The sequence below is a fragment of the Podarcis vaucheri genome (genome assembly GCF_965113315.1).
Source record: "Podarcis vaucheri genome assembly, chromosome: 12".
NCBI classification, from domain to species: domain Eukaryota; kingdom Metazoa; phylum Chordata; class Lepidosauria; order Squamata; family Lacertidae; genus Podarcis; species Podarcis vaucheri.
Window position 1 is genome coordinate 54,906,920 of NC_138750.1, and position 13,967 is coordinate 54,920,886.

The 13,967-nt window shown below is 46.0% G+C and overlaps 1 protein-coding gene across 8 annotated transcripts in view; it reads right to left on the reverse strand.

The window, feature by feature from the left end:
- SCN5A (sodium voltage-gated channel alpha subunit 5) overlaps positions 1-13,967 on the reverse strand; it is a 223,519-nt gene that overhangs the window by 140,621 nt on the left and 68,931 nt on the right. For all 8 annotated transcript variants that reach the window (XM_082192123.1, XM_082192121.1, XM_082192122.1 and 5 more), the window contains exons 8-11: positions 10,743-10,884; positions 7,493-7,690; positions 3,340-3,519; positions 715-1,095 (exon numbers count right to left, since the gene is read on the reverse strand). In XM_082192123.1, the coding sequence (XP_082048249.1) occupies positions 715-1,095; positions 3,340-3,519; positions 7,493-7,690; positions 10,743-10,884 (901 nt within the window). The remainder of the gene's footprint in view (positions 1-714; positions 1,096-3,339; positions 3,520-7,492; positions 7,691-10,742; positions 10,885-13,967) is intronic.

The window sequence follows — 13,967 nt, forward strand, 5'->3', positions numbered from 1 at the left end:
GCTAAAGAAAGCTTTTGAAGCTCCTGAACGATCGACCAGGAGGGAGAGAACATGCCAGTCGGGCATGTGTCTCTACCAGGGTCCTACTCCAGAGTAGGACGGGCTCCTGACAGAAGGTACCCTGGATAAAAGGATGCTAAGAGGGACTTTATTTTAACTGGATGTTGCATCCTTGGCCCTCAGAGGTGCCACTTCAAGTGTAAGCTTCAGAATTTTTTTTAGCATAGGCAGCCACTAATCCCCAAGTCATCCTAGCCAAGCTCACAAATATCTCTAAGGCAAGGGCAGCCAATATGACGCCCTTGAGATGTTGTTGTTGGGCTAACTACATTTCCCATTATCCCTGACTACTGACCATGCTAGTTAGGGCTGATGGAGTCCAACAACATCTGGAAAACACCATATTGGCTTATGCTACTCTAAGGGTCTAGGGCTCATTGCAACAGAGATGTGTGTTTGGGGATACTAGGCCATTGGAATTCTCACTTTCAACCCCTAGTAGCTGCAGTAACACATTGCCCAGGACTGCATCTTAATTGTTGACATATTTTGGTCCATCAAGCCTAATATGCCTTAGCAGCCATGGATGGTGTCCCACCAAAGGTTTCAGAAACTTCCTGGGGTTTTTTGCTGCCAGCGTGACAAGCAGTTGCAGCACAGCAACTGGATGACAAAGAAAATCTGAACACAACATACAATAATAAGTAGACCCACCGTGTCACCTGTTCCAGGTTTCTCCGTAATAACTGGTGGCAACAGCATGTCTGTCGGAGTCGTTGGGTCCGCGCTTCCTCCTCCTCCAATCAGTGAAACCACACCATTGCAATCCACCGAGCTGTTCCTCTTGCCATTTTGCGTGTAGTTTGGAGAGCTGTGGCTGGTTTGGCTCTGCACACTCAGCCGCCTCCCGCTCCTGGGGACCAGCAGGGACCCACGTTGGCTCTCGCTCTCCCCGACGGTGCTGATATCATCATCGGCGAAGTCCGCCTCCGAGCCAAGGTCCCTGCTGCGCAGCCGGAAGCTGAAGACGCTCCCGTGGCTGGCCTTGCGCTTCACGGAGTTTTCCATGGACCCAGAAGTAAAACCCAGCACAGTCTTGAAGGAGCCAAAGAGGGCGGAGGAAGGAAAGAAATACAAGGGGTGGAGTAGAAAGGAACGAATGTTACTACGCATTTACATAGAGTCAGAGAGGGTGTCTAATTCTACCGCTATAGTTTGGAACAGTGGTTCTCAACCTGTGGGTCCCCAGATGTTGTTGGACCACAACTCCCATCATCCCTGACCACTGGTCATGCTGGCTAGGAATGATGGGAGTTGTAGTCCAACAACATCTGGGGACCCAAAGGTTGAGAACCACTGGTTTAGAACAAAAGGGTGGGCAATTCCCAGCCAGTAGGTCAAACGTAGAACATGGGGGGGGGGGCTTCCCTCATCTCCCCATCCTCTGCATGTAATCAGGTTTGAAAACATCCTGTTGGGGGCCAAGACTAATTGACACAAGGGGACATTAAAGAATACCCAGGGTAGGGAAACAGGGGGTGGGGGTGTTGACGAAAAAATAAAATAAAAACCACAGGCATTGTCTCAGAGAAACTTTGGCTCTTCTCTAATAAGGCAACAGACGCTGTTTTACTTCCACATCTGCAGGTATGCATGGAATAGTTGGTGAAAATTTAGTGGCCAACGCAACTGCGTGAACTGGTCCCATGATGCAATGAAGTAAGAGGGGGAAAGGAATGAAACAGAAGGATGACATAGAAGGAAGAAGTGAATCTTTCTGGTTGTTGAGGGGCAAAGAATCTGGTTCCCACTCCTTTTGCCAGTACAACTGGGGAACGGGGGTGGGTCAGAACTGATCTGCACTAAGACAACTTGTCCTCACCCCTTTCAAAAGGTGCTGAGGACCCATTCGCAAAGGAAATGCCCACTGTAAGCCCTGCTCCTTGTCGTGTTCTTTGCTTAGATGACAAATTGCTGGATGCAGAATGAAAAAGACGACTCATCAGTCGGAGGAACATGCTGAGAAACGTGCTGCTTTGTTTCACGTCCAGCCTGACTCTTTTTTCCTTTCTCTTTTTTGCATTCAGCATGCCAAAAACCCATTCAGAGCAGAGCAGAGCAGCTCACGCAGCCGCTTTGGCTTTAACAACCTTGTAATTAGCGAGGCAACCCACTCAATTAAGCAACAAGAATGAAGGCTCTCGAAAAATAAACACAGTGGGGGGAAAAAAACCCATTCATATATCACAGACAGAGCAGTAGTTCTGGGTGAATTTTCAAAGTCGTGTGCGTGTGTTGCTTATTTATCAAATTTATGTCCAACATTTGCAGGGCTTTCAGCATGCCGATCGATTTTAGTGCTAACTCCACTAACAGCCAAGAATCTGGATATTTTACACAGACTGCCTCTGTTAATTTGTCCAGTTCAGAAAATTGAAACACCTGGGGAAAGAGATGGATACGCAGCAAGGGGAGTTTCTAAAACTCGCTGGTACAGTGGTCTTTATGACACGTCAGAACATGGCGATTTTTCTTCTTTTTTCTGCTTGTCTCACAGCGCTATCTATACCGCACAGGTTCAGCTTTTGGGACTGTGGATATGAACACAGGAACGTGGCCTGATCCTGAATCACACCACTAATCCATCTCACCTAGTACAGTGGTACCTCGGGTTACATACGCTTCAGGTTACAGACTCCGCTAACCCAGAAATATTACCTCGGGTTCAGGATGAGAACAGAAATCGTGTGGCGGCGGCACAGCAGCAGCGGGAGGCCCCATTAGCTAAAGTGGTGCTTCAGGTTAAGAACAGTTTCAGGTTAAGAACAGACCTCCAGAACAAATTAAGTTCTTAACCCGAAGTACCACTGTACAGTCTCCTGTGGGTGGAAGCAGCTGTTCAGGGTACCCCGGGCAGACGATGGTCTTTCCCATTCCTGATACTGGAGGTCAAGGATTAAAGTAAGCAGATCCAAAGGGGGGGGGCAGAGAAGTGACCAGAGAGGTGGGTGCACCCAGGGCACATGCTGAAAAACCCAAACATGCTCACAGGCCTAGAAAGGCTGGCAATCCTTGTACTGATCCAGCCTGGAGGGAAATCCTTTCCTATCTCCATGATGAGTGATTCCTTTTTGAGAGGAGTTTCCCTTTCATTGCCACTTTTGGGAAAGACTCAGAGCTGTAGCTATGGGGGAAGGGGGCTAGCCAGGATTTTTTTGCCCCAGGTGAAGCCTCCAGAGGGACACCATTGAGGCTCCCAGCCTGTGGGGGGAGGGGGTGCCAAACTGGGTCTTTGACCTGGGTGAAATAAGGCCTAGTTTTACCCCTAGAAAGACTAACCGTCCTCTGCTGACCATCCTCTGACTCAGATTTTGGACCCTTCTGATCTTCCCCATCCTCTTCTCCCGCTGAGGATTTCTTCTTTCTTCTCCGGCTTCTTCGTTCCTTGGAATTTTTCGATGCCAAAGGTGACATTTCAAATGAGCTAAGTGACATCGAATCGATTCCTCGGGCTAATGCCTGGAAGGGGCAGAGGAACGAAACAGAAATATGCTACCTTTAAAACTATATTTATATAACACTTTTATATATATAGCAGAGAGAGAGGGAGGGAGATCTTTAACTTATAATGTTAGCCTCGTTCAAACTAATTTCAGCATTCCTCGCCTAGCGAAACTTGAAGAAAACTAAACACGATTCAACATGCTAGTGATTCCCTCCCCCCCCCCTCACAGCGGGTTTCACAGAATCCTTAAATCACAATAGTGCTTAGAAAACGTTTCCCTACATATTAAAGATGAAACCTAATTTAGTTTTGAGCTGAGTTTTCAATTTGAAATTCGGTGAGAGTTGCAAAGTTCCTTGACAACACAACCGGCCCACACTGGCCCAATAATGGTCTGAACTGGGTGAAGTGGTACTATGACCAAGGGCACTCAAAAAACCTGTGTCTTGGCTGGAACTTGAATCCTGACTCCATCCCATCATCTACTGCCATGATTCCCAAGTGTGAGGCATTGCAGACTGCCCCCCCCAAAAAAACATGTTCAAGAGTCTAGAGCCAACATTGATAATGTTGAGGCATTTGAGCACAGGCAAAGCTCTCTGCCACGAGGGCAATGGAGTTGGACTTTCTGGGAAATCTCTGCTTCTTCCAAGAAAGCAGAAGCAACAGCCCGTGTTATTTCTGCTGATACAGATTTTTCTTTTTCTTTTTTTGCAAGCAAAATCTTATCCTGCAAAGTGACAGAACCTGCTGTGACCAGGGATCCAGAGCGATAAACACAAACCATGGGCTTAAAGCACATACACACACACACGCCAGCCCACACGTACATAATACACAGATAAGATAGACTTTTCTCCTCTGCATGCCTGGACAGCATGCCCTCTGCGCCAGCTATCTGGAGAAATCGCTGCAGGAAAAGTCTGATAACACCAAGAGGTGCTAGAAATGGAGCAGAAGCCAAATTAGGTGGGGGAGGGAGAGAGAGAGTAAAAATAATAATAATAATGCTGCTACAACACAGCCTGGAAACGAAACCAACTCCTCCACCTCGCGATAATCATGAAAAAGGAAGCCAATAACTAGGAAAAGGACAATAAAATGCACATTTGGGCTAGAGGTCAGCACTGCATCCTTAACTGTGTCATATCCCTCCCCCTGCCTCCCACTCAGTCACACACCAATGTTCCCATTATGTAAAATGAGGTGGGAGCCAGAGATTGCACCATTCTGGACTGTACCCTCTTGTCTGTTGTTGAGGGGGACCTATTTTTATTTTCCTATTACATCCTTCCTGCAAGGAGCTTAGAGTGATGATCACCCACCACCCTAAACATCCTGTTCACTACTATTTCATCTTTACATCAATCCTGTGTGTTGAGGTCAGGCCAAGAGGTTGCCAAAATTCACCCATGAGCTTTACAGCTAAGCAGGGATTTGAACCCAGTTTTAACGCAGCTCTTTGGTTATGCCGAATTGCGGTACTTAATTAGCCAGCCCAAACACATTACCTTGGCAAAAGAACCTGGCTTGGCAAGCTTGCTCTTATATATTCTACCCACAGATACAGGATCCTGAGAACTGGAAGGGTATCAGGGTTACATCTAGAATGACCCCCCACCCCCAAACTGATATCAAAATTAAGGTGGTGCAACATTCAAATCACTCATTTGAAGTATGAAGTGGTAATAGTCTCAAAAGGGCTATACAGGGGTGCCCCGCAAGACAAATGCCTCGCAAGACGGAAAACTCGCTAGACGAAAGAGTTTTCCGTTTTGGAGGTGCTTCGCAAAACGAATTTCCTATGGGCTTGCTTTGCAAGACGACAATGTCTTGCGAGTTCCTGCTGGTTTTACCCCCTTTCCCCCCTTTTTCTAAGCCGCTAAGCCGCTTATCAGCCGATCCGATCAGCAGATAAGCCGCTAAAAGCCGCTAAAAGCTGCTAATCCGTCAATGGGCTTGCTTCGCAAGACGAAAAAACCGCTAGACGAAGAGAATCACAGAACGGATTCTTTTCGTCTTGCGAGGCACCACTGTACAGTCATACTTCAGGTTACAGCTGCTTCAGGTTGCGTTTTTTTCAGGTTGCGGACCACCAAAACCCGGAAGTACCAGAACGGGTTACTTCCGGGTTTTGGTGGTCAGGCATGCACAGAAGTGCCAAATCACAACCCGCGTGTGCGCAGACGTGCAGATGCGGGTTGCGAACGTGCATCCCGCACGAATCACGTTCGCAACCCGACCGTCCACTGTACAGTGGTACCTCTGGTTGCGAACGGCATCTGTTCCGGAGCCCCGATCGCAACATGAGCACAACGCGACCCGCGTCTGCCGGTCACGATTCGCCATTTCTGTGCATACGTGTGACGTCATTTTGATCGTCTGCGCATGCACGAGCTGTGAAACCTGGAAGTAACCCTTTCTGGTACTTCCAGGTCACCGCAGGACGCAACCTGAAAACACTCAATCTGAAGCAAACGCAACACGAGGTATGACTGTACCTCATAATACCACAAACTGGGTCTTCAGGACAGTTGCATCTTCAGAAAGATGATCTGATCCACTGAATATGTTCTCACCTCCAAGGTTTGAGGGATTCTTCCCCCCGCCCCCCCCCCCCGAGAGAAATCAGATTTAATTAACAGCCACCCACAGCAGCCACAGGAACAAAAGGCAAACCATTCCACAACAATTGACGCCAGCTTCATTCATGCTAATCAGGCCCATTGTAGTATTATACTCAGCAGCAGTGCTCCTGGCCTACAGTTGGTGAGGCTCTTTATTTGCACAAGAAGAGCATTGGCAGTGTTTAAACAGCTGACCCCCGTCTATTATTCCACTTGTTGAATAATGGGATACTAATGGCTGTTTGAAGTTGCAAGATCAATACAGCAAATCTAAAAAGAATGCTAATTAACTTGAACTAATGGTGAGGGCAGCAAATATTGAATGAAGAGCCATTAATTTCCTTCTATTGAGCATGGGAATATCTTTAAAGATGATGATAATAATAAACCAACTGGCTCTTTCCGATTGTGTTCCACACAAACACACTCACACACACTGCCAATTAACACATGGCATCGTAGTGGGATGCTGAGAGCCGCTTCCACCGGCGACATATTTTGCACACAGATAGGAAAGAAAGCCCAGGGTGAGGGAGTCTGGATTGTGAGGTTTGTGCATGTTATAAAGATGCTCAATACCACTCAGGGTGAGAGACTGAACTGTCAGAAAGAGAGAAAAGCCCAATCTGGGTGGGAGGCATGCTTTATGTTGCTGTGTGTACAGCTTTGTATTGCTTTAGGTGGAGGTGGGTTAATAGCTGTAAATTACATTTAATGCTGCCAGGGATTCTTTGTAGATCAGACTTTGCTTTGTGACAAGCGGTCGGCTGGGAATTAACTATGTTATTGTGGGTAAGGTTGGTGGGAATGGCTGAGAGCGAGGCTTGCATGTGGGAGAGTGCTGTTAGGGGCAGGCTGGATGGCAAGGAGTGGTGGGAGGTGCCAACCGGGGTACCCCAGAGGGAAACCCCAGAGGAGGAAGGCTCAGAGCCTAGGCGTTGGTGGTGGGAGAGGTCAGAGGAGAAGACTGGGAGGAGGGGCTGAATGAAGGGGCAGAAGAAGAAGAAGAGTTTGGATTTGATTTCCCGCTTTATCACTACTCAAAGGAGTCTCAAAGCGGCTAACATTCTCCTTTCCCTTCCTCCCCCACAACAAACACTCTGTGAGGTGAGTGGGGCTGAGAGACTTCAGAGAAGTTTGACCAGCCCAAGGTCACCCAGCAGCTGCATGTGGAGGAGCGGAGACGTGAACCCGGTTCACCAGATTACGAGTCCACCACTCTGAACTACTACACCACACTGGGCAGGGATTGGAACTACGCGATTTTGCCAATTACGTAACTCATCTGTCAAAAGAAAGATGAAGGGAACACACCACCACATGTGCTCCTCCAAGACCACCCCCTGGAATGATTACAGACCTCCTGCTCTTTCTTGAGAGCCTCCATGGCTTCTTGAAACTTCCTCTCCTTCGCTTCCATTTCAGCAATGGTGGCCTGGTTCTGCTCTTCGTACGCCATGGCCACCACAGCCAAGATCAAGTTGATCAGGTAAAAGGAGCCCAGAAAGATGACCAGCATGAAAAACAGCATGTAGATCTTGCCAGCAGATCTAAGCGTCTGAATAAGAGCAAGAGAGAGCGGGATGGGGGGAGTTCATTATTAAAATGAATTGCTAGTTTGAACCTTTGTGTTTATCAAAAGCAACTCTTCCCGCATTCTCAGATAAGGCTGCTGAAATGAAGAAGGCTTCGTTGGTGGGAGGGACAAGCAGTTTTTCATTTCTGTTCTTGTGATAGGTCAAAAGCCCATGAAGTGTATTGGTCCTCCTTAACCTGGTTGGCTCAGGAAGTTCATTATATGGCAAGTCAGGAGGAACAAAACACTGCAGCTCAGTTCTGGTAGCGTCCTGAGCTGAAAGGCACTCCAGTGTGTCCTCTTGATGAATTCTATGCCTGCCTCTCTTTCTAAGCCAATATTTTGCACTTGGCTGGGATAGCTCAGTCAGTAGAGCATGAGGCTCTTAACCTCAGGGCTGTGGGTTCGAGCCCCACGTCAGAAAATTGCAGGGGGTTGGCAAGATGACTCTATGGTTCCTTCCAACTCTACAATCCCATGATTCTCTGGTGGGCCTTAGTGGTCTAAGAAAATACAAAGCAGACCCCGCAAGCTTGGAGTTCCATCACCACTGCCTTAGGGATCGGTTCCTGGTTATAGAATCACATGTCACTACTAACACCCCAGCCACTTAGCTTGTTTAAAGCTTTCTGAAGTGAATGTCAGCTGCACAGGCAGAATTGCATTTATTTTTACAGGTTTGTATATTTTATTGTTTTAATGTTTCTAGCAAGCCAACCAGAAAACTTTTTTCAACCAGGCAACCTAAAAATATTTTATTGAAACAAAAGAACAGCAAGACACGGATAAAATTGAGGAAGTGAAATTATTATTTCCACAGGAACACTAACGTTTACTTACAAGCAAATCCACTTAACATCTGCTTACAAAGCATCAATCACTGGCAGCATGGTCTGAAAGCTGGTTACTAATTCACTTGCACCGAGTTAGGTCATCAGTCCATATAGGTCAATATTGTCTACAATGGCTAGCAGAAGCTAGCCAGGATTTCAGCCATGGGTCTTTCCTAGCCATACCTAGAGATGCTGAGGATTGAACCTGGGACATTCTGTGTGCAAAGCAGATGCTCTCACAGAGGTGGGGCCTCTCACTTAGGCATGGCAATGCTCACAAGGGAATTTAACACTGATGTGCCCAAGACTTGCCAGCAGTGTGCACTAAACTGCTCTCATGAATCAGTGTATCTATTGTTGTCACAACTTTACATTTTGCAGAGCTCTGGTATGTACATGGAACTCCATGGGTGTGAAAGAAGGCCTGTGGAAAGCCCTCCCACCAGATGTCAAAGAGAAGAACAACTACCAGATTTTAGAAGAAATCTGAAGGCAGCCCTGTTTAGGGAAGATTTTAATGTTTAACAGACTACTGTACAGTGGTACCTTAGGTTAAGTACTTAATTCGTTCTGGAGGTCCGTTCTTAACCTGAAACTGTTCTTAACCTGAGGTACCACTTTAGCTAATGGGGACTCCTGCTGCCACCACGCCTCAGGAGCCCGATTTCTGTTCTCATCCTGAAGCACTATTTCTGGGTTAGCGGAGTCTGTAACCTGAAGCGTATGTAACTCGAGGTACCTCTGTATTGTATTTTAATACTTTGTTGGAAGCTGCCCAGAGTGGCTGGGGAAACCCAGCCAGATGGGCGGGGTATAAATAATAAATTCTATTCTATTCTATTCTATTCTATTCTATTCTATTCTATTCTAGTTTCTGCTCTTGCAGCTAGCCCATTTATCACGTATGCTTGAGGCCTCACTTTTGTGTGTGCAAAATATTCCCCAGTGCATAAAATAGGGAAATAGCTGTATGCATGGAGATCCTCAGGTTCAGTGAAGCCTGGCATATGGACTGCTTCCTGTGCTATTATTCAAAAAGAGCCATTTCCCCATGAACAATGCTGCTATATGGGTGGGGCTGTTTAATGGGTTTTCCTCACCCTTAATCCTAGGTGGGTGCCGATTAAATAGGAAAATTCCACGTGACTGTCTCCACTTATGTGGTTGTGACAATCACATCGAGCCACGTAGGGTTACACTGCAGGAAACCAGCAGCCCTTGCAACTCTGTGACCCTGTAATGGAGCCAATTCATGACTTGACAAACACACAAAGCCGGCTGAGTTCACCACTGTGCCTTTTCCTTCTCAATTTATAAAGCGGACCAGAAAAAGATGACGACTTTATGTGTCACATGTCAACAAACGATTCTTCAAATATTCAAGGGTTCACATTGCAGCTAACAATTCAGATTTAATTTACGGGCTAGTTAATAAGATAGGTTTAAATGCACCTGATCTTCCAGTCTTATTATGAAGCGACACAATATGGTTTCATGTTTGTTATGACTGAGTCAACAAGTCAAAATAAAGGGCTGGAAAGAACATATACCGTGGGATTTATCTTGTGGGAAATGATAGTGAAGGAACAAATGTAGTCCTCAAACTACGTCGGGAAATTCATATTTCAGTTTGACATTGTTCGTATGGCAGAAATGGAGAAAATTTCCTGCACCAGGTACTTCCCCATTCTCAACTGTCCTAGGACATGATATAAGCGACTTAGGCCCCAAATACCTGAACAACCGGCTCCTTCCCTTCAGATTATAGGATGTTAAGATCAGTTGAGGGGGGTCTTTGGGTTGTTCTACCACCCTCATAAGCTTGAAGGGGAGACTGCAACCCAGGAGAGGGCCTTTTCTGTGTTGGCCCCTAAGCTGTGGAAGGTTAATGTGGCACCTTCATTATATAACTTCTGGCAAAGGCTAAAGGCTCACTGCTTTTGATACCTGGAGTGTATATTTTTAGGACCCACCTTATTTTGTGATTGTAAGCTGCTTTAAACTGTTTTTTATATTGTGTGTTAATTGTTTTAACCCACCTTAGTATGAAGGATGGGTGATAAATAGCATAATAATAATAGTAATTTGTACCTGGGAGACAAGTTTCCTCCTTTCCTAAATGGAAAGCCCATAGAGTCTGTGATGTGTTAAAGGAGAACGTTATCCAGAAACAAAAGCAACCAGACAAATCAGTCTTCTACCTGTTGATAGAGGCGTTCCCAGCAATCCTGCGTCATGAGGCGGAACAAGGAGAGGAAGGCCCAGCCAAAGGTATCAAAGCTTGTGTACCCAAAGTCAGGATTGTCACCAGCCTTCAGACAGATGTAATTGTCCGGACATGAACTGCAGGAAGAGAAGCAATAAGCAATAAAGGGGAAGTTTTCTCAGCTCAGTTTGGAAGTCTGATGGCAACGGAGTCATTGAATAATGTTTTGGGGGTTTTAAATAAATAAAAAATGGACAGCACTGGCACACAAAACTTTGCAGCAACTGGTACTCATCCTTCCATGCCAGAGGCAACAACTCTCTGTCTTGCTGCAGCAACCACAATTCCTGACTTCCCTTGTCCCCTAAATGCCTGAACCAACCTGCCACCCCCAGGTTCCATGGCCTGGACAGTCCTAGAAAAGATATCGCTCCTCCCTCCCCTGCTAGAGTTCTGAATTGACATGTATGTAACAATGGCTTCATCTTATCATGATACCACATCATTTTCTACTGCCTCTCAACTAGTGATCTGTTTTCTATCCAAGGCCCCTAGAACATTATCACTCAGGTCACATATAGGGATGGATGAATCCGCCCATTTTGATTTCTTTCATTTCCCCAATATTAAACTCAGTTCTCCACATTTCTGTAGCAATTTGTGACTACGTCTTTTGTCATGAAATTTGATCGGCATTTTAGTGAGAATTTATGCCAACGCCCAACATTTTTTTTGCAAGCCATATCCCCTAATATAATGGATCTTGTATGTTATTTTCTCAAATGTATGCATTTTTATACACACTTTGCCCTAATATATAATTTTTTGTACACAATATTTGACTGGAGAACTGTGCTGCAAAATCTGGAGAATATGAATTTCAAAGGTTAATTGTGTTCTGCTTATCCTGGTGCTTCGAAAAGTGTGAGGCTGGGAAATCTGCCTTTCAGGAATCATGTTCCCACCGAGGAACCCTCAAAAAGATTCTGCAAAAGCCCTAGGTTCCCTGGAATACAGCTGGAAAACTGTTGCTCTTTTTTACAGAACCCAAAAGGATTTAGCAAAGTCTCTGCTTTTGGATTTTCTAGCAAATATACTCTGGAAAATTTATACGCCATGGGGGAAGGAACGAGCCTGTCACGTTATCAAAATCTTCTGATATACAAGGAGTGGCAATGCGAACTTTTTCCATTAGGATCTTTCCAGAAGAACATCCACAGGACACCACACGATTAATCACAATAAAAAAGTACAGTGCTATTGATTAAGGACAGTTAACAGCATCAATCTGCCCACCCATCAATCAGGCTGTACTCAACAATGCGGGATGGCCATTTATTTATTTTTAAAGGCTTTTTTGTCAAATCAGCAACAGAGATTGTATAGCTCTGATATCAACCTCTACTGTATGAGGCAAACATAATTAGCTGAGATAGCTTTTTAAAAGGATTAGACAAATTCATGGAGGGTGTTCCTCAATAGCCATTAACCGTAATAGCGAAGTGGAACTTCCATGTTGTGACGCACTGTATCTCCGAGTACCACAAGGGGCAAACAGGAGGGGGCGGCAGTTTCCCTGTTTGTGAGCTCTTTGGTGGCACCTGGCTAGGATCATGTAATGAATATGGGTTGCTTGTGCGTAAGTTACCGCCACTCCTGGCTAAGTTGGCTTGTTAAACCTTTCCTGTCTGGACAGCCCTTCACCTCGTGGCTGCCTCAGTCGCTAGCAGAATCCGTCAGTGGGCGTTTCTTAAACCTTTTCCAGCATAAAAGTTGTTTGACGCCAAGTCTCCTCCTACTCTCCCTCCGCGGAAGTCTTCTGCGCAGGGAGGGTGTGGGCAGCGGAGGACCCGTGCTCTCCCCGCTGGTGTCCAGCGAAGAGTCCTGGAGCCCTCTCACCGATTCCCCCATCTGCCCCCCTTTATCCCTGGTGTTGAGCTGATTTCCTTCCCCAGCTGAGCTGCCTCTCTCCCTGCTGGGTCCCTCTCCAGCATCACTTGAGAGCCTTCCCTCCGCCTCTGGCTCCGATGTCAGTTCCCTGACAGATCACAAACAAGAACAGAATGTGGTGGACCCAACAGGATGCTGGAATTTGCAAAGAACGAATTCTCAAGCATCCTTACCCACATTACCTGCCTGAATCCGCCCAGCTCCACCCACTAAGTCACCCTTCCACCTGCCTCCAGGCACCAGAATCTGATGAAACAATGGCTAGCTACTCTTAACAAATAGGTTCTCTCTTTTGCGTTACACACCATATTCCAAGAGGGCTTTAGTGCTAACTGCAAAAAGCATTTCTTTAATTCTACCTCTGCAGAGTGTCTAACAGGTGCCTGAATTTTTTTTTTTAAATGCACTAATAGGGATTTTCTAATGAAACGCTGCAGCGGCAGCAACAACAACAACAGAAATAGTTCCCTAAAGAGGTTTTAAAAATAACGTTGAGGTTCACTGGAGAATTTTCTAAGGCCTTGTTCTCCTTCTAAATTACTCGTATTTATAGACTTGAGGTGAAACAATACATCTGGAACCGGGGAAGAAAGATGCTTCCATCCTATAGAACATAAAATTTACTTTTGTCTCAATCTATAAATGAAAATGAGGGTCCAAGAGAGGATAATGGCAATTAAGGTTTCTATAGCAACCATAGCTAGGATGCCGTTGCCAAAGGTGCTCTCTTGTTACATCTCCAAGTTGCCCCAGTGGCTTCATTTCTTTCCTTGGGATTTGCCAACCAAGCTTTCTTGACAATTTCAGAAGAGGCAGACGGCAAAGGCCTCTCTAGTGCCCATAGAAACAGGTTTCCGGGTTGCCATTCTCCTCCCGTACTCCTGCACTTTCAACCGTGGCAAAACGGGCAAGAAGCCAAAAACCTAGAATCGTAGAACTGTAGAGTCATGTAGTCCAACGCCTTGCAATGCATGAAATCATGCAGCTGTCCCATACGGGGACAGAACCTGCAACCATGGATGGCATTATTAGCACAACACTCTAACCAACTGAGCTATGCAGGCATGCCAGCATTTTTGTGTGCCCTGTAGCTGTGAAAGGCCCAGGAGCCTTGCCACAGAAAAGAGGGCAACCCTGAGGGGCCAGACTTGTCATGAATGAAATCCACGTATTGTTTACTTTTTTAAACGTGCTCTTTCATAGGTGAAGGTACCACGTTTCATTACAATGAATATCTGTGAAGGGAGTCCCTGACTGTAGGAAGGGAGGT